At 37.9% G+C, this 27,817-nt stretch overlaps 1 protein-coding gene across 20 annotated transcripts in view; it reads left to right on the top strand.

Moving 5' to 3' along the window:
- The window catches only part of KCNMA1 (potassium calcium-activated channel subfamily M alpha 1), a 510,287-nt gene that overhangs the window by 287,337 nt on the left and 195,133 nt on the right, over positions 1-27,817 (top strand). For all 20 annotated transcript variants that reach the window (XM_075422929.1, XM_075422930.1, XM_075422928.1 and 17 more), the window contains 2 exons: positions 10,776-10,869; positions 17,196-17,307. In XM_075422929.1, the coding sequence (XP_075279044.1) occupies positions 10,776-10,869; positions 17,196-17,307 (206 nt within the window). The remainder of the gene's footprint in view (positions 1-10,775; positions 10,870-17,195; positions 17,308-27,817) is intronic.

Below are 27,817 nucleotides of genomic sequence, written 5' to 3'. Positions count from 1 at the left end.
CACATACATTTTCCTGTGCACAGCAGCTAGGATAAAAAGCTTTTGGATGGATACAGTGCAGGTTTGCAAGCTATGCTGAGATAGTGTGAGGAAAAAAAAGGCTACTGTGTATTAGTCTTTAACATCATTATAATCCTCTTTTTACATTTGTGTGAAGTAGTTTTATATCAGGCTTGTGATAATTGATTTGAGCAACTGCTACAGGTGTTTGCAATACCTTATCCCATTTGTTAATGGAGATAAAGTGCCTACTCAAAAGGAAAGACAGTGTCATTAATCCTCCTATAAAGGCATTATTCCTAGTAAAGTGGAACAAGTATATAAATACAGACATGCCTGTGATAATTTAGAAGGGTATTAGATGTGTAGTAGTTTAGACTGGGAGTAGTTGAGTTGCGTGGCCTGTGGCACTCTAAATATATCTTAGGTATTAAATGACTAAGGTGCTTAAAAGGACCCTTATGCTGATGGGATAGGTAAGGCTGAAAGGTCCTCATGAGGAATGAGAAAAAGAATCTGAAATTTTGAAAATTTATTTGGGACTAATATATTTTCTAGTTTTATGAAGCCTTTTTAGAAGGAATGTACATGATTCATGTTACAGTTACGCCTTTGTTTGAAACATGAAACAATATATCCTACCCGGTGTAACTGTGTATTAGGACTGCTTTAGAATTACCATTAACACAATATGAATAGCTTTTTATGGATAATAATAGATTTGGGTGCATGCAATAAAAAGCATGACCAAAAAAGCTGATCTAGTAACATAACGTCAAGTTTCTACCACTTTGCATAATTCTGGCTTTCGTTGCTCAATTACTTTATTCACTGACATGAAAGTCAAATAATATACCTTAGGTTCAGGTTTATTACTGCTCAGTAAAAACTAGGTAGTAACCAGATATTATTGTTGAAGTATCACAGGAGAGAATTCTAGAAAAGAAAGTCAGATGAATGAATGGGAAATATTTTAACATTCCAACTTATCTGGTACTTTTGTCATTTTCAGTTAGGGTAGTTGAATTTAGATGAAATTTCATGGGACGAGATTAATTTTTTTCAGTTACAGTATGTAAGCAAGCAAGAAATATATGGAAAGAATATTCAGAATCATCTGGAGGAGTCTGTTATGCATATCAAGCAGAAAATCAGAGCTCAGTTTTATGATCATGTGCAAAAGAAAAGTGATTAATAATCTTAATTTGGAGTCAAGTAAGGTAGGTAGAGGACATTCATTTTTGAATATTGTACATGTTTTTCAAAGGGGTCGGTCAGATGAGGGAGACTTAAAAGTTGGACAACAGTACCAACAGAATAAAAGGATAATAAAAGGCACTGAGATGGAGGAGTAGTTGGAACTGGAAACCAATGATGATAATGGACTGTTGAAAACTTTGAGTCTGAGGAAAGTGGATAGCAAATGTGAAAAGCACCTTTGGGTAATTTTAAAAGACAGCAGCTGCAAAATAGAATCCCATAAATTAGAGCAATAAGGAATCTCAGGAAGTCACTCTTCTACTGCAAGGTAAGAGTGGCTACACATAAATTTATTCAAGCAGACACTTATCTAAGAGATCAGTGGTTTGTAGACCCTCTCCTACAGCAGGAGGAAATTTTGGAAATATCACATGTAGATCATTCTGTTGACATACGCAAATGCAAGGACTTTAAGTGATCCTAATATCCAGGCCGAAAAGTATTTACCACTGGTTTAAAAGTCTAAGATTCACTATTCTCCCTAAAGAACTAACTATATGTTTTAATTGAAGAAGTTTTGTGCTTCTGATATACTTCTCACTAACTTGATCTCTTTCCATTTGTTCAATTCAATGTGACCATGGAAGAGGGATTAGTATTCTTTTTGCAGCATCGTATGATGTGTTTGCATTTTCATGTCACCAATTATTTTCTGTTCTGTGGAGTAAACAGCTACAGCAACTTATTACTTCTTGATATGCTTTGCTAAGGAATATTAAAGAACAATTATATCAAATAATAAAAGATGAGAAGTAATAGAAAGGAGTCTTATTACAAAGTAGAAACATGCAAGATTGTCAGCTTAGGTAAGCAGGGTGTGCAGTTTAACAGTCTATCTATAATGCAGTCAGCATACTAAGTATAACTAAAGTGACTTATTAAATGTCAAAAAAGGTAATAATATAATGTTAGTCAAAACAGTATAATGGCGTTTTTAATGTATTAGTAGTCTCACGTGAAAACCTTTGATTAAAAATATGATCCCTGACATTATTCTATTGTTCTCTCAGAACTGGCTTGTCATCAGGGAGGTTGTTTTGTTGAGGTAATTAATGCTATTTGCAGCTGCCAGTGTCCTCACCTTACGGTAAGCAATTAACAAATCTAATGCAAAATAAAATATTATACTCTTCCTACGATGTGGTTCTCAGCAAACCTTTTCAAATGCATTTAGCTCAGGTAGGATGAAGATCTTAATGGTGTATTTCGCAAGAAAGCGCATGCTCGGTCTTCTGTACATTACTGCAAGAACTTAGAAGAGTTATGGAGAGTGACTCTGGGCTGTTTGCTTGTGCCTGTTTCAGCACTCAGTTCCTGGTTGGTTCCTCTTCTGCCGGAATCTTCCTTTAGCTTTTGTTTGTGGAAGTCAGGAATTAGAGAAGGCATACGCTGCAGGCAGTCGTGAAGGTACACGCACCCTGCTGAAATTAGGAAATACGCTGTTTTCAGAGCGAGCGATTTTAGTGTGCATCTTTTCTGTATATCCCAGCAATTCAAGATAAAAATGTACATAAAAGTTTATTGTTATCGTACTGGTATATAATTTTGTGGTTGGGCTGAGCAAGATAAATTGATTTTGGTGGAGTTCTGTGGCAGGCTTATGTTTTACTGGGGTAGTCTATGAAGAAGGATGCTAAACTAAAAATTCGCAGAAAACTTGAAAAAGAAAGGTGAAAACTGACAACATTATACTGAATTTTACCACGTTGTATTAGTTCATTTAGGTAAAGTAAGTACTAGCAAAGTTAACTTGACTCTGTCACTTGGAATTTTGTCAGTCACAAATAGTCTGTAAAAGTCACTAGAGTTACGCCAGGCAAAATCTGGCGCATCTGAGATGGACATCAGGAAAGTATACTTTTATTCTGCAGTTATACCAAATTAATTTGGCTCTTAATTTTGTGTATGAATTTGACAAATTATAATCAAGAGCCTCTCTTTCTTTCCCACTGGAAGTCCTTCTCTATCTCAGTTTCTAAACTGAATTAATTTTGCATTAAAAACTGTCAAGTCACAACATTTAAATGTATCTTTAAATTTAAAACAAGTTAGCATTGAAAGGAAAAAAAAAACCCCACTTTTATGCCCTGTTCTATATGATCCAGAAAAGTGAAAGAGTCGTAAGGAAAAACAGTGTCTGTGATTCTTAGAAAAATTTTTACTAAATGATGCTGCTGTACCAATTTATTACTGATTTAGCTGGTTTTGTTGTTGCTTATTTCTTCTGACAGTGGATTTTTATTGCAGAAGCATGAGGAAACTTACTAATTTTATCCAAAATTAGTCTAAAAGCTTGTCAAGGTTCTCCAGTGTGCTAGGGAGATAATATAAAAGTACTTAGTTGTAGAAAGCATCTGCAGAACAGATGAGTCATGATGCATTTTTTTAATTAGGTTGGGAATGGAAGGGTAATATTCTAATGCCAGCTTCTGATCTGTCAGACTTTATAGAAGAACAGAAGATGTGATAGAAATTAGGACAGGGAAATAAAGACAGGCACTTGCATTGTTCATGCTTTTCTTCTGAAAAGCAGTTCCCTTGAGGTGCTTGCAATTGATAAGGTGTAGATTAAGAAACAGTCTAAGAAATCTTAGAAGATAGCTTTATTTCAAGTTATTTGGCAGTTCATCTTTTATTTTGATCAGATTTCTATTTTGCTTATTTACTTTAAAATTGAACAAAGAGGATAGTGGTTGTTGATGTAACTCAAAGACAGCTTAGTGCGTATGAGCCTAAGGTCAGCAACACATTTTGAAAAGGAATGTGAAAGGCACAGATGTGTATCAAAGTGAAGAAGAGAGGCCACTCCACATGTAGACAAGGCAGGAATGGAGATGGAAACAATGACAGTAAGACAGAGTAATCCAAAATAAATTCATCACATGCTGAATTTGAGTTTTTGCAACTGGAAAGGCAAATATGGTTTAATTTATCAAGCAAAGGAGAGTTAGAATAGAGAATGAAAAACAGGTACTTGGCCAAGTCCCAAGGAATTTTGCAGGAGTATTCATGTGATGCTCTCTGAAGGAAGAGGAGGATAAAAGGATAGGCAGTATGGAGTCCAGACAGGAGCAAGGTACAATAAAAAAGCGTGACAGAGAGACAACCAAGCATGGTCAGCATCTTAGCTATGAGTATAAAGAAGAAGCTCCAGGATATGGCACTGAAACATGTTGGGAGCAAAAAATTCTTTGGGTGTGTATGTGTGTGTGTGTAGGAGAAACAGTTAGCGAAGGATTTAGAAGTGAGAGGTTGAGTGGTCAAAAATACATCATTCTCAATGACAAAATACGCAGAGACAGGAAATGGTCACAGCGTCATCCTTGGCTATCAAGTCATCACTATCTGTAGAATTCAGTGAGAAAGGAATTGTTCCTCCTTCACTCACTAGCTCCAGGTACGCAAAACCCCTTAGAAAATATCTGTACCTAGGGTCATAATGATCCTGTGGAGTTTTGTGGATCCCATGACTTAGGGCAGTGATGACAGGTTATGCTGCACTTCTGCTAGGGGCGAAGTGGGTCTTCCCCTTGCCTTCACTGCAGCATTATTCTGATCCAGCTGGCTGCCGCTCCCTTTTTTGGGAAGGAAACCAACTTCACTCTTCCTGCAGTATCCTGCAGTGCTAACGGAAAATGCTAGTAGCAAAACTTCCCCGGTGGCGGAGCATGTCATGTCAAGTGAGAGTGAAGGAATTTAGAAGACATTTGCCATCAAAAAATTAATGAGCTTATTAATGTTATGACTCAAAGGAAGGCCTTCTAACCTGAGTTATTCACCAAGGCATCCTGCATTTAGAAAATCAGTACACATACTGCAAGAAAATACTATGAATTTGATTTATAAATTAAAGGCATTTGAATTAAGAGAAAAAATGTTATGCTGTCGCTCTGTGAGATGTCTGACACTTTCAGTTCTTATTTAGTATGGCTGATTTATTGTAATTATGGTACCTGTTTCACTAGGTTGACACCTGATATGCATCCACGTGTAGAATTTTGCTATACGTTCATGCCTGTTTCCGTAAAGAAGATTTTAACTGCTTATTCGCTTCTGAGCTGTACAACTAAACTATAGCTAAAGGAACAGAAAGTGTTCGGCACTGAATGAACATGGCTTTTACTAAATGATACATCTGGCTTTTCCCTTAGCTTGACTTGAGTACTGCATCACTGCATCACAGTTAAAAAGCCTAACCATAACCCCCTTAATTTTTTTTTTAGCTGTACTGTTAAAAATATGTATTAAAGGAGTATAAGCAGACACTGTCATATCAAATTTGTGCCAAACTGATTTTTTACTCTAAACTTTGTAAAGTTGTGTTTTATTCTATAAATAATTTTGAAGGAATTCAGTATTACAGAGGAGCTTCCAGTAAAATAAAATAGTTTGGGAACAAAAAGACCACTACTAACAGTTTTATGAACAAAGAAAATTTACATGCCCAAATTAATACATATTAATACAAATACACTTTGAAAGTGAGAAGTGAATGGAATGTCTTCAAATGATGAGACACTAAAGAGCTTCTGAATATTGAGTGGTTGCTCTCAATTATTTACTGATTTGTGTTCATTATATTTTAGCAGCCTCTACTGATATTTCGGTACATAATTATAATTTGATTTTAAAATTCACTCTCATCAATGCACATTCCTTCTGATAGAAACTGCATATTTTAGTGTTTATTTGTATAATGTACTATTGTGCAATCTAAAAAATGTCATGAGCCAAAAAAAATAATAACTTCCTAATTTTTTTTAGTATCAGGTTGTTATATTTCTTTCTCAGGCACATAAAGTTTGTAACAATTCTTTTCTGAGTTCCAACTTTTTACAATTTTACATTTAATTTATATTACATATATTTTAATTCTTAATATTATTTAAATAGTACTTTTCTTCCACCATTCAGAAGACAACTTTGCTTCCAAAAATTAAAATTGTAAATTAGGACAATTCTCTGAATTTCTAAAAGTTTCAATCACTACTTAAAGTTCTAAAGATGTAATAGCTGTGGTACAATGTTAACATCAGTGCTTTCCTGAAGTTAGTAAAAGTAATTTTTTTTTTTGTGGTGGTTTAAGGATGTTTTGCATAGAACTTCTTATCTTCAAAATACTTCGCAAAATGTAACTAGATTAATATGTCTTAAAATTACCCTTTTACGTTTTGGTATATAATTATACATAGATAAACATTGGCTTCCAGCTCAGTCTTTGCAGGCGTTGTCGTTAAAAAGAAAAGAAAGGCGAAAAAATATTAGCAGTCTGACATGACATGTGCCAAAAATCCAAGAGTCCGCTTCCTTAGACAGAAAGAATAGAGAACTGTAAATTGCATATTGGATAGTTATATCAAGTACCAAATTGGGCTGTGCGCAACCTTTCCCATCATCGTGGGGAGCATTTTATGTAAAATCATCCAGACAGATCTCACTCTGATTGCAAAGCTGGCCGAAAGTCTGAGCAAACGGTGAATCTCTTTGCCTTTCTTCAGTGTGGTCACGATGGCAGTGCCTGCCCTGTGGCACAGATTGGTGTGCAGTGCCAGGGCTGGGAGCTGGAGCTAGAAATGGGCTTTACAGCTCCCGTCAAGAGGTGGGGTGATACAGGAGAAAACACTTCAGATATTTTTCAACTCTGTTGCAATTGCAGAATCCTGGAAACATTCTGTGAAGGCTTCTTCTGAGGGAAGTTTCGTGTTAATGTAATCACGGAAACAAATAATTTAAAAAAACATTATAACGCATACTATTTTTGCTCTCTCCCACTCATTCTATGACTGTGCAAAGAATAATCCCACTAGAACCATTGCAAATGCATTAGAAGCATTTCAAATGAACAGGAAAGAAGGGAGAATAATAAATAAATACATGAAATAAACTTGTGACAAAGTAGTTATTTAAACAGCAGTGAATTCTATTTGAACTGACGTGACAAGGGGTTCGTTCATTTGTTCAGCTGTGGTAAAAGTACCATGTGAAGCGTCGGCTTCGGTGTCCATTGCAAAGAAGATTTAAGGATGCTGGGAGTACCTTGTCAAAACTTTGCCCCATCTGTATAAACTGGAGTAATTTTGTTACTTTTCTTGTAGTCACTCATGCTCACTGAAGTAGTTTCTGCCTTTGATACCTGTATAACTAGTATTGCTAGAGAAGTGCAGTCATAATAAACAAAACAAGCAAATGGAGGTAATGTGAAACTGAAATGGATAGCGCTGGTTAAAGAGTAGGAGAGGAAGGAAGAGAATTAACAGAGCGTAGTCCAGGCCTGAAAAATCAAATAAGGTTCTGTCTTTCCTGCAGATTAGGCAAATGCGCGCCCCCCCCCCCCCCCCATTGTTTCTCTAGGTGCGATTTTTATATTAAATTGTAGCACAGAGCACACGGTTGCAGCAAAGGATAACTTGATGTAAATGCTGACCTGAGGAAAACCATCAGTCTCCCAAAGCTTGCTTGTATAGCCGGGGCATTGCTTGTAGCATTTAGTTTGTGACACAAGAAGATGGCAGGGCAAAGGGGAATTACAGTCCTTGATAGATTATCACAGGATATCCCTGTGTTACATAAAATTGGTGTTATGAGTTTTTCTTTTCAAAACACAGGAAACCATGGCTACAGGGGACTTTTTTGATTTTTTTTTTTTTTTTTTTTTTTTGTTGTGTAACAAATTAAAGATGCTCTTTCAAAGTGCTCATAAATATTACATTTAGAGTTAGTGTATCACTACTGTAACTTTACCCAGTTACGTTAAATATTTCCTATAATTGTTAGTATAATGTTATTCCATTGATTTTAGTGTAGTTTCTCCTGTTTTTTTAGTGGTGTAAATGCATGAAATCATGCTTACACAGAAGAGTAATAGAAGCATTTCTAACAGTCTGTTGCCTCCTTCGAAGGTGAAACCTGTGCTGACCTAAAGGGGTGAAATCGCATAGGATAAGCCCGTCTGATTTTTAGTTTAAAACAGGGGATATATTATTACTCCTGGAGGCCTCAGCACACTACTATCTGGAGCTCTGAGAACTATAGCACTTGTGGTTTTGGGAAACTCGATATAAAGAGGAGTTTCAAATTGGCTTCCTTTCTGCAGCAGGCTGAATGGTGCCATGATAAAGATTAGTGGCCATGTTCTTCTCTTGGCTCAAATGTGAGCTACAGGTGAAAACAAAAAATTGTAGCCGAAGAATAACACCAAAATTTAATTTGGAAAATGTAACATCTGGTATAATGTATCCTCTGAGTATAAATAATAATTTCTTTAGCCCTAGTGACATGCCTTTCTGACAATCATAGTTAAAAATAAAAAGGTAAGGCTATGGTGTTTGTATTTGAAATGGATAACGTAGAAATTGAAAGAGAGAGATGATCTCTGAAATGGAGGGTGCTTTAGAGATATGACCAGCAGACAAAGTAGCTCTAGTGTTAGGTAAACAAAAGTCCCAAATCAGGATTGTGGTCTGCTGTGGTAAGTGTTTTGCCAACAAGATGGAGGTGTCTTGTGCATTAGCTAATTAGTCGGTTCTTGTAGGTTTTTGTAAAGGGCAGTGGTATAAGAGTCCAGCAGTTAGCGGCAACCTTAGCTGACCTGATCTAACAATCATGACAAACAGCAAATACCTGTGCAAAGGAAGATACTGAAGCTCTCTAGCCTCATTATAAATTTGTGCAATTCCATTAGCGTCAGTGAATTCCTGCACTTTTACAGCAACCTAGCCTGGAACTGAGGGTCCAAGCCTCTCGGTGGGTGCAGGGTTGTTCATTTTGCTTCTGCTGTACTTGCTGTGATTCCTGTTGATAGGGTGTGTACTCACTCAGTGTGTAGCCTACCTTATTTTGACAAAATTCTTTGCTCTTGGTAATGCCATACAGAAAATCATCCTGTTGGGTTCTCAGATGACATCCAATCTTTTTGTAGCTAAAGCTGTATTTGTGAAGGATGAGGTGCTGTCTTCCGTCCTGTGTGTTAACATTTGGCTTCTCTTCCCTTCTGCCTGCTTTTGTAAATCAATTTTATTTGAACTATAACAGAAATGTTTTGCGACTTCAACGTCTTTGCAGATAGTTTTTTTTTAAAAATGTTTTAATGTAATTTCCTATAGCAGTGAAACTTCTAAAAATATAAAGCTATTGTACGTGAAGGAGAATTTTGCTGTATACATTCATGCATCTAAAGACAGGAGAGGGCATGCTGTACATAACTTGTTTGACCTGTAACGTATACAAGGAATGGAAAATTTGGCTGCATGTGTAATGACCTGGTAGCCCAGGTAATTTCCTTTATGCCTTAAATTAGGTAACTGACATTCATAATGCATAGAATCTTGCTTGTTGAGCAGTCTAGCGTTATATTTGCAGAGCTGCTGCTATACTAACTGGTATTACATTCACATTCGGTGATTTATTTGACCCGGGAAGCCAAAGAATTGCTTCTTTGCTAAAAGGATGTTTTCTAGAGTTCCAAATGATCAAATAGTCTACATTCTAGTTTTCCACTTTACTACAACTGTGATGAATATATGATCATTTGCAATATATGTGTGTATATATGTATATATGGTGGGACATTATGTATATATAGTATATACATCAGCATATATTGGGCCGTGACTTTCACTTTGGTCTGTGGCTTCAGCAAGCTATTTTAGAAACCTCACAAATAAATCACTAAGCACACTCATGGAAGTTATCTCCTTCCTTAGATAAAAGTAGATCTTTACCAGTTTGTATAGAGTATGCTTTGGACCTGTCCTACTCTTAAATAAAGCATAATATAATAAGCTAGAATTTGCAATGGCTGCCTGACACACACAAAGGTATTTTAATTAACCTGCATGCAGAAATTAACCCTTAGAGTACTGCTTCAAAATTCCTCAATTTATTTTGTTATTTAATTTTACCAGTGGGCTATGCTGCTTTTCTACTCAGCTCATAGTACTGTACATAAAGTACATTAAATAGCCATACACAGAAAAGAAGTGAGAAAAAAAGAAAAAAAACCCCACTCAGAACCAACTTCTTATAAACAAGAGATTCTACAAGATTAAGTACCCCAGGTTGCTAATGGGTAATGTATTCCTAAGCAACTATTTTTTTTTTTTTAAGGTTTGATATTATGGCATGAATTAAAATCACATAGTGCTTCACTGTAGCTCTGTGCTTGTTAGGTTTGCTCCTAAAGTATTGTAGGTCTGTCTCCTACAGAAAGAAGTCAGTTCTTTAAGGGTTAATGTGGGGTTAAGGAATCCTGAGGTATTCTCCTGCTTGTCCTTTCTTAAAGGTATCTGCATGTTAGTTCTTGGATATTACCTGAACAGATGAATATAAAGACTGTATGAATGACTAACTGAATGAATGAAATAATTGATTGGAAATGCTTGCTTGTGTCTTGTAAACGACTGGAAAACCCATATGTGATTTCTGAATCAAGGTCTTTAATGAAATGCATAAAAATCTCACCGGAGTAGAAACTCACATACTGACAATTTGCTCCAATTTCTTTTTCTTTCAAATAGCCCAATAGAATCCTGCCAGAATTTCTACAAAGATTTCACGTTACAGATCGACATGGCTTTCAATGTGTTCTTCCTACTCTACTTCGGCTTGCGTGTAAGTAGTGTATCTTTACTAGCAGGAGTCAGGGAGGGAATATGGCTGTTTGGTTGGGAGAGTCTTTGAATACTGACTTTACCATGGCTGGACAAAATTCAGCTAATTTCTAAAATGCATAAGCAATGCATTTGACTTGAGAACGTGTAGGTAATAATAATAAGCATCTAAGATCGCTAAGGAGACCGATAGTTTGTAAGCTGAGCCGTCTGTTCCAGAATGTTCTTGCATGGTAGAAAGTGAAAACTGTTATAGCTCAGTGCTGGTCAGTGACATCAAATCTTGTTTCAATGTTCTCAATGGAGCGATAACTACCTCAGCAGGACTTGGAAATACTTGATCTATTCCTTTGCTGCTGGGTATGTCTTTGGCAGTCGAAGGTTGAGATAACAGCTGGTACAGCTGCTGTCCTCAGTTTTATGCCCATCTATTTTCCCAGACTGCTAATGAATGCTTTGCAGAAGCTGTAAATACTAGTCAGCGTGCAAAGATGTATATCTTTCACTTTCTGAAAACCGATTTTCAAATGCGATTGAAGCTGTTGGTTTGCTTTTTTTTTGTTCGGTTCTTTTTTTTTTTTTTTAAATATGCTTTGAGAACTAACTTTGCTCATTGTTCATTAGAAAATAAAGGAAAAAAAGACCTCAAACATAACAGAACTATAAGGAAAACCTCATGTGAGCAGAAAGTCTGCCACGTTGGTCTTTAAATTTCATAGAAGTATTGCCTCATGATCTTCCTTTGTTCATGTTGCTCTTGAATCACAGGAACTTGTATGTCACAATTATAGTTGAGTTCTTCCTGTTTCACTTCCAACCAACTTTACCAACCTTTTCTGATGATCCAGTAAGGAATTTTTTTGCAAATCTATATTATTTCATTACTCGGTCTAGGTGCAGTGTCTGTCCTTTAGCTAAACAGAGAAATTCTTTCAGTTTTAACAGTACTATGTATGCATTCTAAGCTGTATTTTAAAAGCATGTAGTGTAATAGCCCCCTAATCCTTGAAGATTTGGGGGAGCTTTTGTGTAAATGTCCACCAGGCCTGCAATATAGGTTAACTTTTTGGCATAACAGATTCAATGCACTGTACTTGTGAACTTCCAAGAGCCCTTTTTTCAGAAGTATCCAAATGCCTGTAGATAAGGTCATGTGTTCTTACCAAGGGAATTAAAATTATGTATTGGCCACTCTTTCTTACTCAAAGCAGTAATGTAGGCTACGTTATCAAGAAGCAGAGCGCAGTAAGAGACAATATGCTGAGAGCTGATGTTAATACTTTCATATCCACACTCTGTTTTTTGGAAGGGAGAGAGAGTATTGCAAAGTCCACTCTGGTCCTGTTGAGCAAACATGCTTTCGCAGTTACAGTATGAGAGATGCACTGCTAGAACACCTTTTTCAGTTTTAGTTTCAACCGAAACTAAACAATAAACAGGAGGAGCTGGAAGCCATTATACAGCAGGACGGCTACGACTTGGTCGCCATCACAGAAACGTGGTGGGACAACTCGCATCACTGGCATGCTGTCATAGATGGCTACAGACTCTTTAGGAAAGACAGACCAACAAGGAAAGGTGGGGGAGTTGCTCTGTATGTGAGGGAGCAAGTAGAATGCATTGAGCTTGGCCTGGGGGCAAATGAGGAACAAGTTGAAAGCTTGTGGGTTAGAATTAAGGGACAGGCTCACACAGGTGACATTACGGTGGGTGTGTACTACAGGCCACCTGACCAGGAGGAGGAGGTTGATGAGGCCTTCTACAGGCAGCTGCAAGCAGCCTCACAGTCACAGGCCCTGGTTCTCATGGGGGACTTCAACCACCCTGACATCAGCTGGGAAGACCATACAGCTAGGCATGCGCAATCCAGGAGGTTCCTGGAGCATCGATGATAACTTTCTGATGCAAGTGGTGGAGGAACCAACAAGGAAAGGCGCTCTGCTGGACCTTGTGTTAACAAACAAGGAGGGACTGGTGGAGGATGTGAAGGTTGGAGGTAGACTCGGCTGCAGTGACCATGAAATGGTCGAGTTCAGGATCCTGCGTGGAGGAAGCAGGGCGATAAGCAGGATCAAAACCCTGGACCTCAGGAGGGCTGACTTTGCCCTCTTCAAGGAGCTACTGGGAGGAATCCCATGGGCCAGGGCTCTCGAAGGCAGGGGAGTCCAAGAGTGCTGGTCGCTCTTTAAACAACACTTCTTCCATGCACAGGAGCAATGCATCCCTCTGAGAAAGAAATCGAGCAAAGGAGGCAGGAGACCTGCATGGTTAAACAAGGAGCTGCTAGCGGAGATCAGGTGGAAGAGAAAGGTCCATGGAATGTGGAAAGAGGGGCAGGCCACTTGGGAAGAGTACAGAAACGTGGTGAGAGCATGCAGGGATGCGACAAGGAAGGCCAAGGCCCACCTGGAATTGAAGCTGGCAAGGCATGTCAAAAACAACAAGAAGGGCTTCTTCAACTACATCAGCAGCAAAAGGAAGGCTAGGGACAACGTGGGGCCGCTGCTGAATGAGGAGGGTGTCCTGGTGACGGAGGATGCGGAGAAGGCAGAGCTAATGAATGCCTTCTTTGCTTCAGTCTTCAGTGCTAAGACTGGCCCTCAGGAATCCCAGGCCCCGGAGGTAAGAGATGAAGCCTACAAAGAGGACGACTTTCCCTTGGTCGAGGAGGACTGTGTGAGGGATTGCTTAAGTGATCTGGACGTCCACAAATCCATGGGTCCCGATGGAATGCACCCACGAGTGCTGAGGGAGCTGACGGATGTCATTGCTGAGCCACTCTCCATCATCTTTGAGAGGTCCTGGAGGACAGGAGAGGTGCCCGAGGACTGGAGAAAGGCCAATGTCACTCCAATCTTCAAAAAGGGCAAGAAGGAGGACCCAGGGAACTACAGGCCGGTCAGCCTCACCTCCATCCCGGGACAGGTGATGGAGCAGCTTATCCTGGAGGCCATCATCAAGCAAGTGGAAGAAAAGAAGGTTATCAGGAGTAGTCAGCATGGATTCACCAAGGGGAAATCATGCCTGACCAATCTGATAGCTTTCTACAATGACATGACTGGCTGGGTAGACGAAGGGAGAGCTGTGGATGTTGTCTGCCTTGACTTCAGCAAGGCTTTCGACACAGTCTCCCATGATATCCTGCTAGGGAAGCTGAGGAAGTGTGGGCTGGATGAGTGGTCGGTGAAGTGGATAGAGAACTGGCTGAATGGCAGAACTCAGAGGGTTGTCGTCAGTGGCGCTGAGTCTAGTTGGAGGCTGGTAACAAGTGGTGTCCCCCAGGGGTCAGTACTGGGCCCAGTCTTGTTTAACTTCTTCATCAACGACCTGGATGAAGAGTTAGAATGTACCCTCAGCAAGTTTGCTGACGACACCAAACTGGGAGGTGTGGTAGATACACCGGAAGGCTGTGCTGCCATTCAGCGTGACCTGGATAGGCTGGAAAGCTGGGCAGAGAGGAACCTGATGAGGTTCAACAAAGGCAAATGCAGGGTCCTGCACCTGGGGAGGAACAACCTCATGCACCAGTACAGGCTTGGGGCGGACCTGCTGGAGAGCAGCTCTGTGGAGAGGGAGCTGGGTGTCCTGGTGGACGACAGGTTGACCATGAGCCAGCAGTGTGCCCTGGCTGCCAAGAAAGCCAATGGGATCCTGGGGTGCATCAAGAGGAGTGTGTCCAGCAGGACGAGGGAGGTTCTCCTTCCCCTCTACACTGCCCTAGTGAGGCCTCATCTAGAGTACTGTGTCCAGTTCTGGGCTCCCCAGTTCAAGAAAGATGAAGAGCTACTGGAGAGAGTCCAGCGGAGGGCTACGAGGATGGTGAGGGGACTGGAACATCTCCCCTACGAGGAGAGGTTGAGGGAACTGGGCTTGTTCAGCCTGAAGAAGAGAAGGCTGCGAGGGGACCTTATAAATGCTTATAAATATCTCAAGGGTGGGTGTCAGGAGGATGGGGCCAAGCTCTTTTCAGTGGTGCCCAGTGACAGGACAAGGGGCAATGGGCACAAACTGAGGCACAGGAAGTTCCGTCTGAACATGAGGAAGAACTTCTTCCCTCTGAGGGTGAAGGAGCCCTGGAACAGGCTGCTCAGGGAGGTTGTGGAGTCTCCTTCTCTGGAGATATTCAAGACCCGCCTGGACAAGTTCCTGTGCAGCCTGCTCTAGGTGACCCTGCTTCGGCAGGAGGGTTGGACTAGATGACCCACAGAGGTCCCTTCCAACCCCTACTATTCTGTGATTCTGTGAAACAAATTTTTATGTTATCCAAAACTGCTTAGTGACGCATCTTGAGTATGTTAAGTGGGGATGATAAGGATTCACTTCGGATTAGTACTCCTGATCTAATTTAAAATGCTGATAGTCGTTTAACTTCAGTTGTTCAAGTAGTCCTGCTGAACTGAAGAGGAGTTCCTGAGGAAAAGGTGATACTTGGCCATGTGGATGCAAGAATTGGATCGATAATGAGTTTGCGAGTTCTGTAATAAGCATCTCCTACGTTTAGCTATTTTAAGGGTTTTGTTTTCTGATAAATATCTCCGGCAAATTAAAGTATTTGAAAAAATATTTTAAAATCTCATCCTTCTCCATCTGTTCTCCCTGAAATTATGTTGTAACTTAAAATCACATAAATACTATCATAACTTCATAGGTAGAAGATATTTGTGTTCAAACACACATATATCCATTTTAAAATATTTCTTGGCTAGTTTCCAACTATGTAAGAACTCAGAAGTGAAGTCTGCAAACTGCTGATGAAGGCTAAGCCCAAATTGCGTAATCAAGCAATAGAATCTGGCAGAGATATGGCAGGTATGACAGTAATCCTTCTTTGGAAGTGACAGAATTGGTGCTTCTAGAAGAACATGCTATCTCTTCAGGCATGACAGGGTTGCTTCTGTAATGAAATGGGCTTTTATTAGTTGCTAATTACCTGAATGAAGAACTGTCCAAATACTTCCATAAAAAAGTACGAGTGGCCTTTACAGTCAACAGACTTTTTCATTGTTGAATAGCACACTTTAACCTTTGAAGATAAAACATTGATTACAACATATATTGCAGGTTATGAAAATATTGATCTGACATCTTAAAAAGCTTTTTGTTCCAAATATTCTGACTACTTCTACATTCAACAGAAAGCAGTTGAAAACTTCTGCTGAGACTGGATATTTTTGTTCAGTTTTCATGCTGGAGCACTGATAATGAGTAATACAGACTAATAAAATGTCAATTTATTTTTGATTTTGAGCCTCCTCTGAGGCAAATGCTGCTCATACTGTCTGTCTTCTTTCTAAGTATGATTTCAACTTTCTTGACATCATTTAAGTCCCCTTTCCAATATTTTATGTGGGATTCCAGCAAAGTTGGTATGCACCATAAACAGTTTCTGTTAAAGTTTTTAAGTAATTCTAAAGCAAGGATATTAAGTAGATGAAATAGAGAATGTCAGTATTTGCTGTGGAAGAAAGACAATGGATATTGTTTGTAATTCAAACAACACAAGCACTATTTTGAAATAGGTTAGTCCAGGGTTTAAGACTTACATGAGCGAAACCACTCCATTAAATATCTTTGTGGTGCACTAAAATCTTTTACTGATTTGTCTATTTATATTTCAGATTTGTATAAAGCATATGTCTTAATTGTTACTTGAATGTGAAAAGCAGTTTGACCGTATTTAAGCACAGAAATTAATAGACAAGTTCAAATTGTGATGTCCTTGGCATTTAAGTTTGCCAGTTTCCCTAGGCTGGTTTCGTAGTCAGGAGAGAGAAATAATAACCTCTTCCATGGAGCAATTCGAAGGACTGAAGTCCTGCTGCAGTCCTGAATTATGCCTTCTAGGAGTCAGCCTGGTGATTACCTCTGGATAGGATAATAATGGGGTTCTTTGTAAACTATAATGTATTTAGAAACCCATGAAGAGCAAATATATGATGAGACTGCGAACACCATGTTTGGTGTGCTAAAGGAAAGGTGATAGACTTTGAAATATTTTATATTTACCTACACTTTTCTAATATTACTGATACATTGTTAATATATGTGGAGAAAAGGTTTTTTAGCACAGATATTACAACTCATCATATAAATGATCTGTCTCTGTAGTTAGACCTTTCATTTTAACCTCAACGTGGTTATCAAGCAATGCACAATACAGTCTTCCTTCCAGTGAGACAAGTAGTTCTGTCTGGACTGACCTAACACATCGGTTGCTGCTCCACTAACTTTGGAGTTTAGTATTTTAGAATGGAAAATATTGCACATACTTGCAACCACTGTGAGCATAATTTGATTCTTTCATCCCTCCCCCTCTTTTTTTTTCAGTTCATAGCAGCCAATGACAAGCTATGGTTTTGGCTAGAAGTTAACTCAGTAGTAGACTTCTTCACGGTTCCTCCAGTGTTTGTGTCAGTATATTTAAACAGAAGTTGGCTTGGTAAGTAAACTAGTTTTTGCTGTTAATAGTTGTTATAAAAAAACTTAAACGTTGCACATTTTGACGCTGGATTTATTCATCTAATGGCATCGTGTAAGCGGAAGAATGTTACCAAAATTGTTTTTGCAGTGAATTTGCCATTTCAGCAGACAAGTGGATTATGTTAGAAAAAGCGCTTACGATGTCCGTTTTATTCTTGATTCATTAATAGAATCTTCTACTCTAAGTGGTGGTGCACTCCAGCTTGGAAGTACTGTGTAACATGAGGCCGTTTTTATAAAACATAATGTAATTGTCTCAGTTTACAGCCTGAGGAGGTAATCCAGACCGTTCATTCACTGAACTGGATTGCCATGAAATTTAGCCAGTATAGCTAAATTGTAAATCCACTGAAACAACAGATTTGGAAGATTTGCTTAGACCCTGGGCTTAACGTTTGTGTAGGACTGCTAGGAATGCGTTAGAAAAGAATATGCCACATGTAAAAGGGAATATAAAATGAAGCAGAGCAGACAAATCAATTGAAGAACACCCATAATGTACAAATGAAGTTTCTTGTGCATATTGCATATTCTCTCTAGTTAAGTAAAATGAAGGTCAAGATTTGGGAGTTTTTATTCAGGGAAAGCTTCTTGAAATGGCATCCTTGGTGAATGCCGTGTCTTTAGACAACAGATGAAAGCTCACAATTTGACAATCCATTTCTCCAGAAATACAGGCACTCATTGCCCCTGAAAACTTAAGAGAGTGGTCATCTTAAAAGTTTCACATGGAAAGGAAAAAAAAACAGAGGATGCTTTATAGTACCATCATATTTTCAACTTGATACAGAAGTGCACAGATGCAAAAATCATTGATGTATAAATGTTATATGAAAAGAGATTAATAAATATGTAACAAGGTTAGATTTTATACTATATACTTTAGCTGTTACTAGTATGCCAAAGAAGAAAGCATTGAAGAAGCCAGAAGAGATCACTACAGATCCTCATATGATTGCTGTCTTCATTGCATACTTCTGTCGCATATGTATAACAAAGTAATGCTTTTTGAAGGAGAAAATGTTGTATGATTCCATATTATGATAGGAAATAAAAGTAAAAAAGAAGGTGTGCAAACTGAAACAAGCTTATGCTTAAAAGAAAGTTGTTAATTTCACTAGCTATAACTCAATCTTGGATTCTTTGCATTATGTGAATTAAGGGGGTGTATCTTCACACCTGAATGTGACATATCGGTGTTCCCCAGAACTTTGAGATTGACATCATTGGAGACGAAAGCTAAGTAAGAGCAAAAACTAGACTTACAGGATCCATAGAAAAGGAATATGAAATGAGAAAATAGCAAAACTGCAAAATTTGGGAAATGAGTCGAAGAGAGAATTGTATGAGGTGAACAACCTTTGTGAAAGTGACTGCATAATTGACTGACTCATGGTGACACAGCAATCCAACTAACGGTAACAAGAGGAAGAATGAGAGAGTTTGGCTGTTTAGCAGTTTCTGCTGGATAGTTTTTACAAGATTTATGTCAGTTTGCAGGCAGAGTTTAGCATCGTACTTCCATTTTTTCATACGATTGAAAGGATTTCCTTCTCTCTTAATTATGCCAAAGTCACTTTTTCTTGATTTCTTGTTTATAGTCCCACTTTACCTGTTTTTTTCACGGAATTCTTCTGAGACCTTTATCATCTGCTGAGGCACATATTATTTTTTTTGTGTAGTCATCTTAGGAGTGACATATTTATAATGTTTGAGCTTTGCACCTGCGGAAAATCATCCTTAGTGAAATAATTCACTAATTAAAGAATGTGGATTATTGAGGGTCCCTGACATAACTGTAATTAAAATCAGAAAATTATTGTTTTGAGATGCTGTGATGAAAGAGTTTTTAAGTGACTGCACTGAAGTGTATTAGTGAAGGTTGTCTATTCCTTTACACCTTTTAAAGAGATCGTAAAATTTACTCTGCCTGTGGAGCTGAAGTACTTTGGACATACTTATAGGTAATACACTAGCAGGATTGGGACTGTGAGTGGAGGGGAAAAGAGGTTGTTTGGACCTTATTATTTATACTCTCCGGTTAGATGCCTACTTTTCCTTTTCCTTTTCTGTCGTTTTAGTAATTGAAATATCCTTGTGCAGAGGGCGATTCAGAACAGAGAAGCTTTGGTTTCTGCACCAAGTGTCCCCGTGGAAATAGGAATCACAGGCAGTTAAGTCTTCTAGCGAGGCAAGTAAATAGGGAGTGGTTAACGTTAGGCAATGTGAAAATCATTCAACAGGTTTGGACTTCAGTGTATCCCAATAATTCTTTCATGTTTAAAGAATTTGTTACCGATTAAGCAGGGTTCCTTTATACGCCTTAGATTTCAAGATCATTTAGGAGCCCAAATACAATACATTGTCTGGAATATATTGTGCATCACGGTCTTTCCAGTTTATTTCACTATTGATTCATGTCAGTCAGCTGTGATGGGTTCATGTAAGTACTAGACAGCATGAAAGTCACCAGAACGTGGCTCCCTGAATTCCTGATTTCAGAAAAACTGTCCTGGTTTAGCTGACTCACAGTAAAGTAGAAACACACAGTTTAAACAGTATTTAAAAACCCCAAACCATTGTGAATTAAAAATAAACTTTGCCTTCAAGCAGTAAATGCTCATAGAAAGGTGTGAAGTATAGCAGAGTACCTGTGATCTGAATGTATCATCTTTTAATGTACTGTAGTGGAAAGCTAGTGCGTTTTTTCCTTATCTTATGCTAGCTCAGAAATGCCACCATTTAGCTATTACGTAGCTCTTTGTATGTGAAGCCTTCCACTTTCCCCACTACTCTTTTGCATTCAGTTGTTCATAAAATGTATTTTTGTATCTCAAAATGCCATATGTGAATGAAAATTTGCATCAGTATTTATAAAGGATGTTGTTACATATGTAATCTTCCACCTGAATTCCAGTATGCAAACAAAATTCAGTATACAAGACGGATCAGATTACGCTTTTCCATCAAAAGGTTTTTAGGAAATAGTAGAGCGTTTGCTGTGTAATGTATAGCTGAAGGCACAACAGCATTTTAAACCTGCAAAATATCAAATTTTTAGATTTGATAAATATTTTAGAAAGGATTTCTAGGGTATAATTTTTGCTAGCCTAGAGTAGCGTAAGAAAATTAACTATATGAGCAGAATACAGCTGGCCCATGGAATGCTCTGCATATTGAAAGATTGGGGTGGAATGGAGAAAGGGAAGAACATTTTAATGAATCTGCAATTCAGTGATACACATTGCTCCGACAGTCGGTATAAAAATTTCTTATGCTCTGACATAAAACTGTGCAGATATAAGCAGACATCGCAATAAGCTGTCCAGGGAGGTGGTTGAGTCACCATCCCTGGAGGTGTTCAGAAAATGTGTAGGTGTGGCACTTCGGGATGTGGTTTAGTACGGATGGTGGTGTTGGGTTGATGGTTGGACTTGGTAAGCTTAGAGGGATTTTCCAACCTGTGATTCTGTGATCAGTGTGTTTTCTGATGTTCATTTGCATCTAGATCCCGTTGACATTTTTCCAACCGTTTTGCAAACAGTAGCATTTGTGTAGATACTTACACATAAACTAAAGCTATGGTTCATAAAGTCATAAATATATCTTGCACCACACTGTACAAGAAACTTTCTCATAGTGATAGAAGGACAATAATCCACTTTAAGTTCAGGCTTCTGTAGAGTGGAGAGAATCTTCCCAAGGGAAGAATGATAACAGAAAGGGTGGAGTTTCTGGATCCTGAGATTGTACAGGTAATTTTGACAGTTAATTTGAACCAAATTATTTCAGTGCATTGCTGAGTCTGGGTACTGTCTTTACAGTCTAAGTGAAGGTAGGCTGAAAAGGTTGTTGGATGAAAAACAAAGGTTGTTGGATGAGAACAGAAAATTTGCAATGGGAAAAATAATGCCATGGTAAAATTCATTTTTTAACACAAAGCCATTGTGATCTGAGTACCATAGCTATGTTTCAGATTCAGATCTTTGTTTCTTTGGATGGCTTGCAGTCTGCCAAGTTGGAGAGCCTTGCAACAAATGAACATCTTCCAGTTGTATCCAGTAATGATTTACACTCTACGCACCACTAAAAACTGTTATTCTATCTTCCATGATAGCAAAGACGCTTCAAATAACTGAAATGTCTTTTAGCATGTACTTGCATGGTTATGAAAAAGGAAATATTGATTTTATGAGCAGACTGTATTGTAACAAATTGTCTTGACAGGATGGTATTGTTAGAGGAAGATTAAACATGTAAAGTATGATCTCGGCTTCACATTTACAAGGACATGTGAATGAGGAACAATCAGCCTTAGAACTACAGTGATTTAAATAAAGCCTAATATATGGGTTTGATAGTGTCTCATATTACTGAATCACACAAATTAAAGATAGAAAAGCTCTATTAATTCATTTCCTTTTCCTGACCATGTGCTTTCAGTGCTTCATCTATTCTACTATAGAAAATTTAAAGCAATAGAAACTGTTTGATTCCTAATAAATTCTATTAATAGGAAGGCTTTTTTCATCAGCCTTCTTCCCTGACATCCTCTTTAGTCTAGGCTGCTGCTGAAGGCATGCTATTTTTTCAGAAAATCATGCAAGATTTGCAGTGGGGAAAAAGAAGACAGACAACAGATGCAAGCGTAGACACATGCACAGCATAGAGAACAAATGTCTTTTTGTGGTGATTAGCATAGTATGGAAGAGAGGGGATCCTTTTTTCCAGTCCTTGCTCAAATGCTATCCAGGTCCTGTCACAGACGTCTGAAGTAATTTTGGAGGAGGCTTGTGCTCTCAGTATCAATTCATGTTGTGAGAAGATGGTTTCCAATATCTCTGGGAGACATTCAGCGATTTTTGTGAGTCAGAGAACAAAATCGGTTTCCCTCTGTAGAAAGAGGTGGCTTAGGAGAAAAGACTGCGTGTCTTCTTAAGGCAGTTAAGCTGGTGGTATGAATGCCTCCTGCCCATCCAGCAAGTGTGCTTCAAGATGAAGCTTTAGGTAAATTTTGTGACACGAAAACAACATTTGTTTCAATACCCTGTAGACTTTTTTGACATAACCTCTGCGGAACAGCTCAGCCTGAAAATCTGTTTGAATCTGCAGAAAGCTTTTTTCCTTTTGGAAAGCATACATTTTGTTTGTTTGTTTGTTTAACGAGACTCAGAGCAGTACCTTAGTTATACTGACACAAAGAAGTACTCTAATAACTAAATTGTAGGGATACTAGTATAAGAGAGGAATTATGAGCTCCAAAACTTTATAAATCATTTACTGTCTTGTGATGCATCCACGAGTGTCAAAACTATCCCTTTCTTAGCGCTTGAAATTTCCAATCATTTGCCATAATTTTGTTGGTTAAGTATTGTGCATTTCTGCCATCTATTGGTGAAAAATTTTGAATACACATCCAAATTCTACGACATTTCTTACAAAGTGAGTTTACTTTATGCAGCTTTAAAGCATTTTGTGTCATTTTACTTGCATTATAAGTTGGTTTATATATAATGGAAGCTAAATTCTGTAAGATTTCCTAGGAGAATTGTCTTTTATGTACGTGGGCATATGCACTGCTTTTAAGTGCAGTAGCGTTTTTGCATACACTTCAAATGCCTTCAAACAGGTATCAGAATGAGTTTATTGAAAATAGTTCTTAATCTGCTTGATGATTTCTCAATAATATGTCATTTAGTGAGCTGTATCGTGTTTATATTATGTTGAAGACAACAATTTTTTGCTTTCTTCTAGATACTTTAAGCAGTTTTCACAGAGCATGTAATTTTTGACAGGGTACCAGTTAGTGATACTTCACAACAGGCTTTGAGTTGGCACAATGTTAATAGCAAAAGGTAATCTTGAGAAAAATATGTATTTGTCATAACATCCACGACCAGTCATTATGAATAGTATTGCACACAAGTGTGAAAATATGCTTCTTCTCGTCTGTCCTCCACTGAGGAGAAGTCAGAGAAGTTCCTCAAAAGACACTGGCACGGAGGAGGAACATGAGGACAGTGCTAGGCTCAAGTGTCATTAGCTCCTGTCATCTAGCTGCCGTTCATAGAAACTCTGTGCTTGCTTCCCTACAACGCTGAATTCAAAGTAAACTGGATAATTTAAATCATCTTGTGTTCCCAGTCTATCGCTGTCTGTGAGCGGTGCTTCACATTGCATAGAAAATTGACCCGAAATTCATTCTGGTTTCTGTTCTACTCTGATTGGGAGGGGCCATAAGTAGGAGTATCATCTTGATTTTTTGCTGTGTGAGTGACTGGCAGACTTAGCCCAAAAGTAGTCATGCTCTCTGAATGTTGAGGAGCTACTGCAAGTTAATATCATAGCTGGTACCAGTTATGTTGCCTTAAATAAAAGTGCTTCCTAGTTTATTTGGATGGATGGATGGACTACTTTGACCTCTTGCATCTTTTCTACTCTTTTCTCCTTCTGAGATGAGAAAGTTGTTTGAGCAGGAATGCATCTTTAGTGGAAAAAAAAAAATCCAGACTTAAGTTTATAGTTACCTATAAACAAATGCGTATAGTTTGTTGCCATCCTGCTTTACATGTGATCCCAAGCCCTCTGTGTCCCTAGCTTGTTCTCTTTCTTATCACACGTTACATCCTCTAATACAATTGGTTAATTTAGTGTGGATCTTACTTCTCCTCCAGAATTTTAGTAGAAGTATAAAATAGATCAAGGTCAAGAACACATCCCTGACAAGATTCTCAGGGAGGACATGTCAGATTCATTTCAAGATTTAACAGTTCTTGACATTTCATGGAAAAGCTAAGGGGATAGTATGTTTTCCTAAAATGTAGACATAAATATAATTCTTTATCCTGACCACTTAATTACTTTGTAGTGGAATTCTTTGTTTTGTCCAAGATTGATTAATAGACCTATAGTTACTTCTTTTAAACATACGGAAATAACATTAAATTTCTTAAATATTCCTGGAACCTTGAAACTGTATGTGCCAGACTCTCTGAAAACCAAGATTAGGTAGTCCACAGAGTGAGCTTTTAAAACTATTGGACGCAAGTTACCCAGACATGCTGACTTAGAAATGTCTGGTTTATTAGCATTCTCCTTAGTCATGATAGGAAGGGAAGTGTGCCATCATTACACGATTGGCTTTTTCTCAGTTAAAATGAAATATATATGGGACACTCCTGCCTTTGCTCCATTGTTACTGAGATTCCACTATGCTGCTAGTAATAGAATGCTACAATGAAAATGTCTTTTATCTGCAATGTAGTAAGTCCTGGGTTGGTTAACATAGCTGGTAAATACTTTCTTCTTTTTGAAATTTGATGTTTTTAAACACAAAATATAGATTACCATTATGGACTTCTGTTTTTTTTTGTGTGTTTTGTTTTGTTTTTTCCCCATGAACAGTAAATGTAATTAGTATTTTCATTTAAACAGCCTAAATTTGGGTTCCATAGTTACTTTTTTCTTATCTGCCAAGATGAAGTCCTACAGACAACCCTCTATTCAGTGAAACACTCTTAGTATTCTTTTGTGGTTATAATATTTAGAACTTCTAAAGGTATATTAATGTTCTTCAGCATATGTTTTTCAGATAGACATTTTCATGGTATAAACAAAAATTTTTCCTCATGTGTTGTACAAAAGAACACACGCAGCTAGACTTCACATCATCTGATACACCCAAATTGGCTGTTGTCATCATTGGTTAATGTTCTATTTCATGTTTTTTTCTGGACATCAATCCATAAACATTCATCATCATAGTCTGCCAAATTTAGTGATTCAGAAACACAATGTCATTTTGGTATAGATGGACTGCTGAATTGTAAGTAGTTTATAATAACTGATTTTAACATTTCCATTCATATTTCATATAGTCATACTCCCTCTAGGGTAATAATAGGATGGTAATATCAAGTAGATGGGAATTATGCTGAAAAATAAATCATTGCAATTCCTCTTAATAGCCAAATATTTTACATTTTTTGGTAAGATATTATGTAATTTTCTTCTCTCCATATCCCTTCTTGTCTAATCAAAATACGCTCACAACAACTGGATATTATGTGAAAAAAACACTCTAATGATTTCTTTTTACCCTGCTTTCTATTATCAGTTGAATTACTTTATGGCTGCTCTCATGGTTTCAGCGGTCTTTCAAACTCTGTGATTAAGTCCCTTGTGTTCAAATGAAGACTTCCCAAACTGTACAGTTTTGTCTGTACTAGAATGTGGAATAATGTTCTAAAAGAAGAAAACCCTTTCCTTCAAACTGCTTCGGAAACCCGTAATTCACTTGTGCTGTCTTCTGGTATTTGTTTTCCTTTGCATGAGGGGCGTTTAAAAATGCTCCTTGTAATGTGCAAAAAGATCATTGCGTTGTCACTAGTCAGGTGCTTCCCAAGTTTTCCTGAGCTACCGACAGCATGTGACTAACCTGTACGCTTTCCTGGAGGGTAATATGAGAGATAAGATTAAATTTTCTATTGAAGTAATTGTTTCTTATTTTTAAAAGTCAGCTGAAAGACTGTTGAAAAGAAAATTTCATGTCTCTGCTCGAAGATAGTACGTTAACTTGTACAGTACCTTGTAGGCATTCCGTCTATTAATTATACATTATCCAGTAGTTTTCTCCCGATATCTTTTCACTGATTTCTTGGTAACTGTTTGTTTTGGGTTTTTTTAATACATTGAATCTGAGTAAGGTTGTTGCAGAGTGTGGTCTTCTCAACTTTGAATTTTCCATGCTTGCACTATTTTATACTTTATGAATAATATAATTAATATCTGCATAAGCCCCAAGCCAGAAGGCTTTCTACCTAGAACATGAAAGTTTATATGCTGGTAATTTCAACTTAAGTTTTCTGATTTCTGGTGACCGTTTTTGAGCTTTAGCTCATTTTGTATTTCCAAGCATGTAACTTCTGTAACATGGCTTAAAGGATCACTTTTATCTTCTAAGCCCTGGACTAAATGTACTGAAATGTCAATTAAGACATTTATTTAGGTGCGCTGGCAGACCATCACCTGATAGGCCAAAAACCCACTGGGATTTAAGAAGATTAATTCTTCTGCTTCTGTGCTTCAGGTGTAAAAATAAGCAAAATTCTGACCTTCCTGCTGCTGTGGCATTTCAGAGCTAACAGTCGGATGGATAGTAGTTTGTAACAGTGCTGCCTTCCAGCTTGATCTGTTCCTTGATCCATATTCAATTTTTGTAACTGCAGTAATTTGCCAGACAAAGTCAGGTAACGTAGAGAAGGAAGATTTGGGATATAAAGATAAGGGTTCTTCTAGCTACAGTATTTAAGGCTTTTTCTGAGGTTTTGGGCTGCAGGATATTTATGCTATGTGGCAGAGTTCCATAAAATATTGACTTAAGTCAAGAAAACTGTGTCTTTCATAGTGTGACACTTTGACTGCTTGTTTCCCATCTATTTTTTGAAACGCCTAAGGTTCTCGAGTACTTCGGTATTTATAGTGTCCATGCTTACATTATGCAGGGCTTATTCTTGATTCCCTGCTGACCCCCAGACATTTAGCATTCATGAACCTTATTATCGCCTTCAGCAGTGTTCAGTATCATGGTATCTCACATTCTAAATAATAACATGAAAATAGAAACATGGCAGAGAAAATCCAGTCTGTAAATGGAAGGGCATTTCTCTGCATCACAAAAGTGTCTCTGAAGTTACTGACTCCTCCATAGCTGCTTGCGCTGCAGACCAGAAAGTCTTTGCCAGTAAAGCTGATGATGCTCAGAGGGCAGCATCTGTTTGCTCTTTATCAGTGCATGCTTTTGGATCTTTCTGCCGCTTTATCCAGTTTCTTCTGTTCAGGGAACTTTCTAATAGGCAGCAGTGTTCAATAAGCTGCTACTAAACTCTGGGGTGCACTTTTGTCATTCAGGCATTTAGTTTTTAATTTTTTTTTGAAAAAAGTCAGTACACTGTGTTTGCAAATTTTATACAGGCTTATGTTAGTTACGACACATTCTGCTCTAAATCTGTGTACCAATCTTGCTTCTTTGATTTGCTATGTATAAAGGGTTATGAAGCCAAAAAATTTGATTTTTCTTGGTATTTTAGATTCCAACTATCTGAGGTTATCTTGTCTTCAAAACTGCGCATGCATTTGCCCAAAGTAGGCTTTCTTATGAAATCTCCCTAGCTGCTACTTCGGGTCAAAAGCTGAAATATTGGAAAAGCAGCCTATTTGACTTTACCAGCTCTTTTGTCTGTTGCTAGTAAAAATATAGCAGGTGGCAAATAAAGATCAGAAATAGAATAATGCATCTTTTAATTAAAAAATAGTATTTAAACTCAGAAAAAAAGTGTTTTTCTACAGAAGTAAAACATCTAGTATATAAACCATTTTTTTTTTCTAAAGCCATTTTTTTTTTCAGGTATGAGTGATTTATATAGAAATTATTTTACCTTCATTTTAAATCAGCCTCTATAAAGTAAGGC

The sequence above is a fragment of the Opisthocomus hoazin genome, chromosome 6, assembly GCF_030867145.1.
Source record: "Opisthocomus hoazin isolate bOpiHoa1 chromosome 6, bOpiHoa1.hap1, whole genome shotgun sequence".
NCBI lineage: Eukaryota > Metazoa > Chordata > Aves > Opisthocomiformes > Opisthocomidae > Opisthocomus > Opisthocomus hoazin.
Note: the sequence above shows the minus strand (reverse complement) of the source record. Positions and strands in the feature narration are given on the sequence as shown.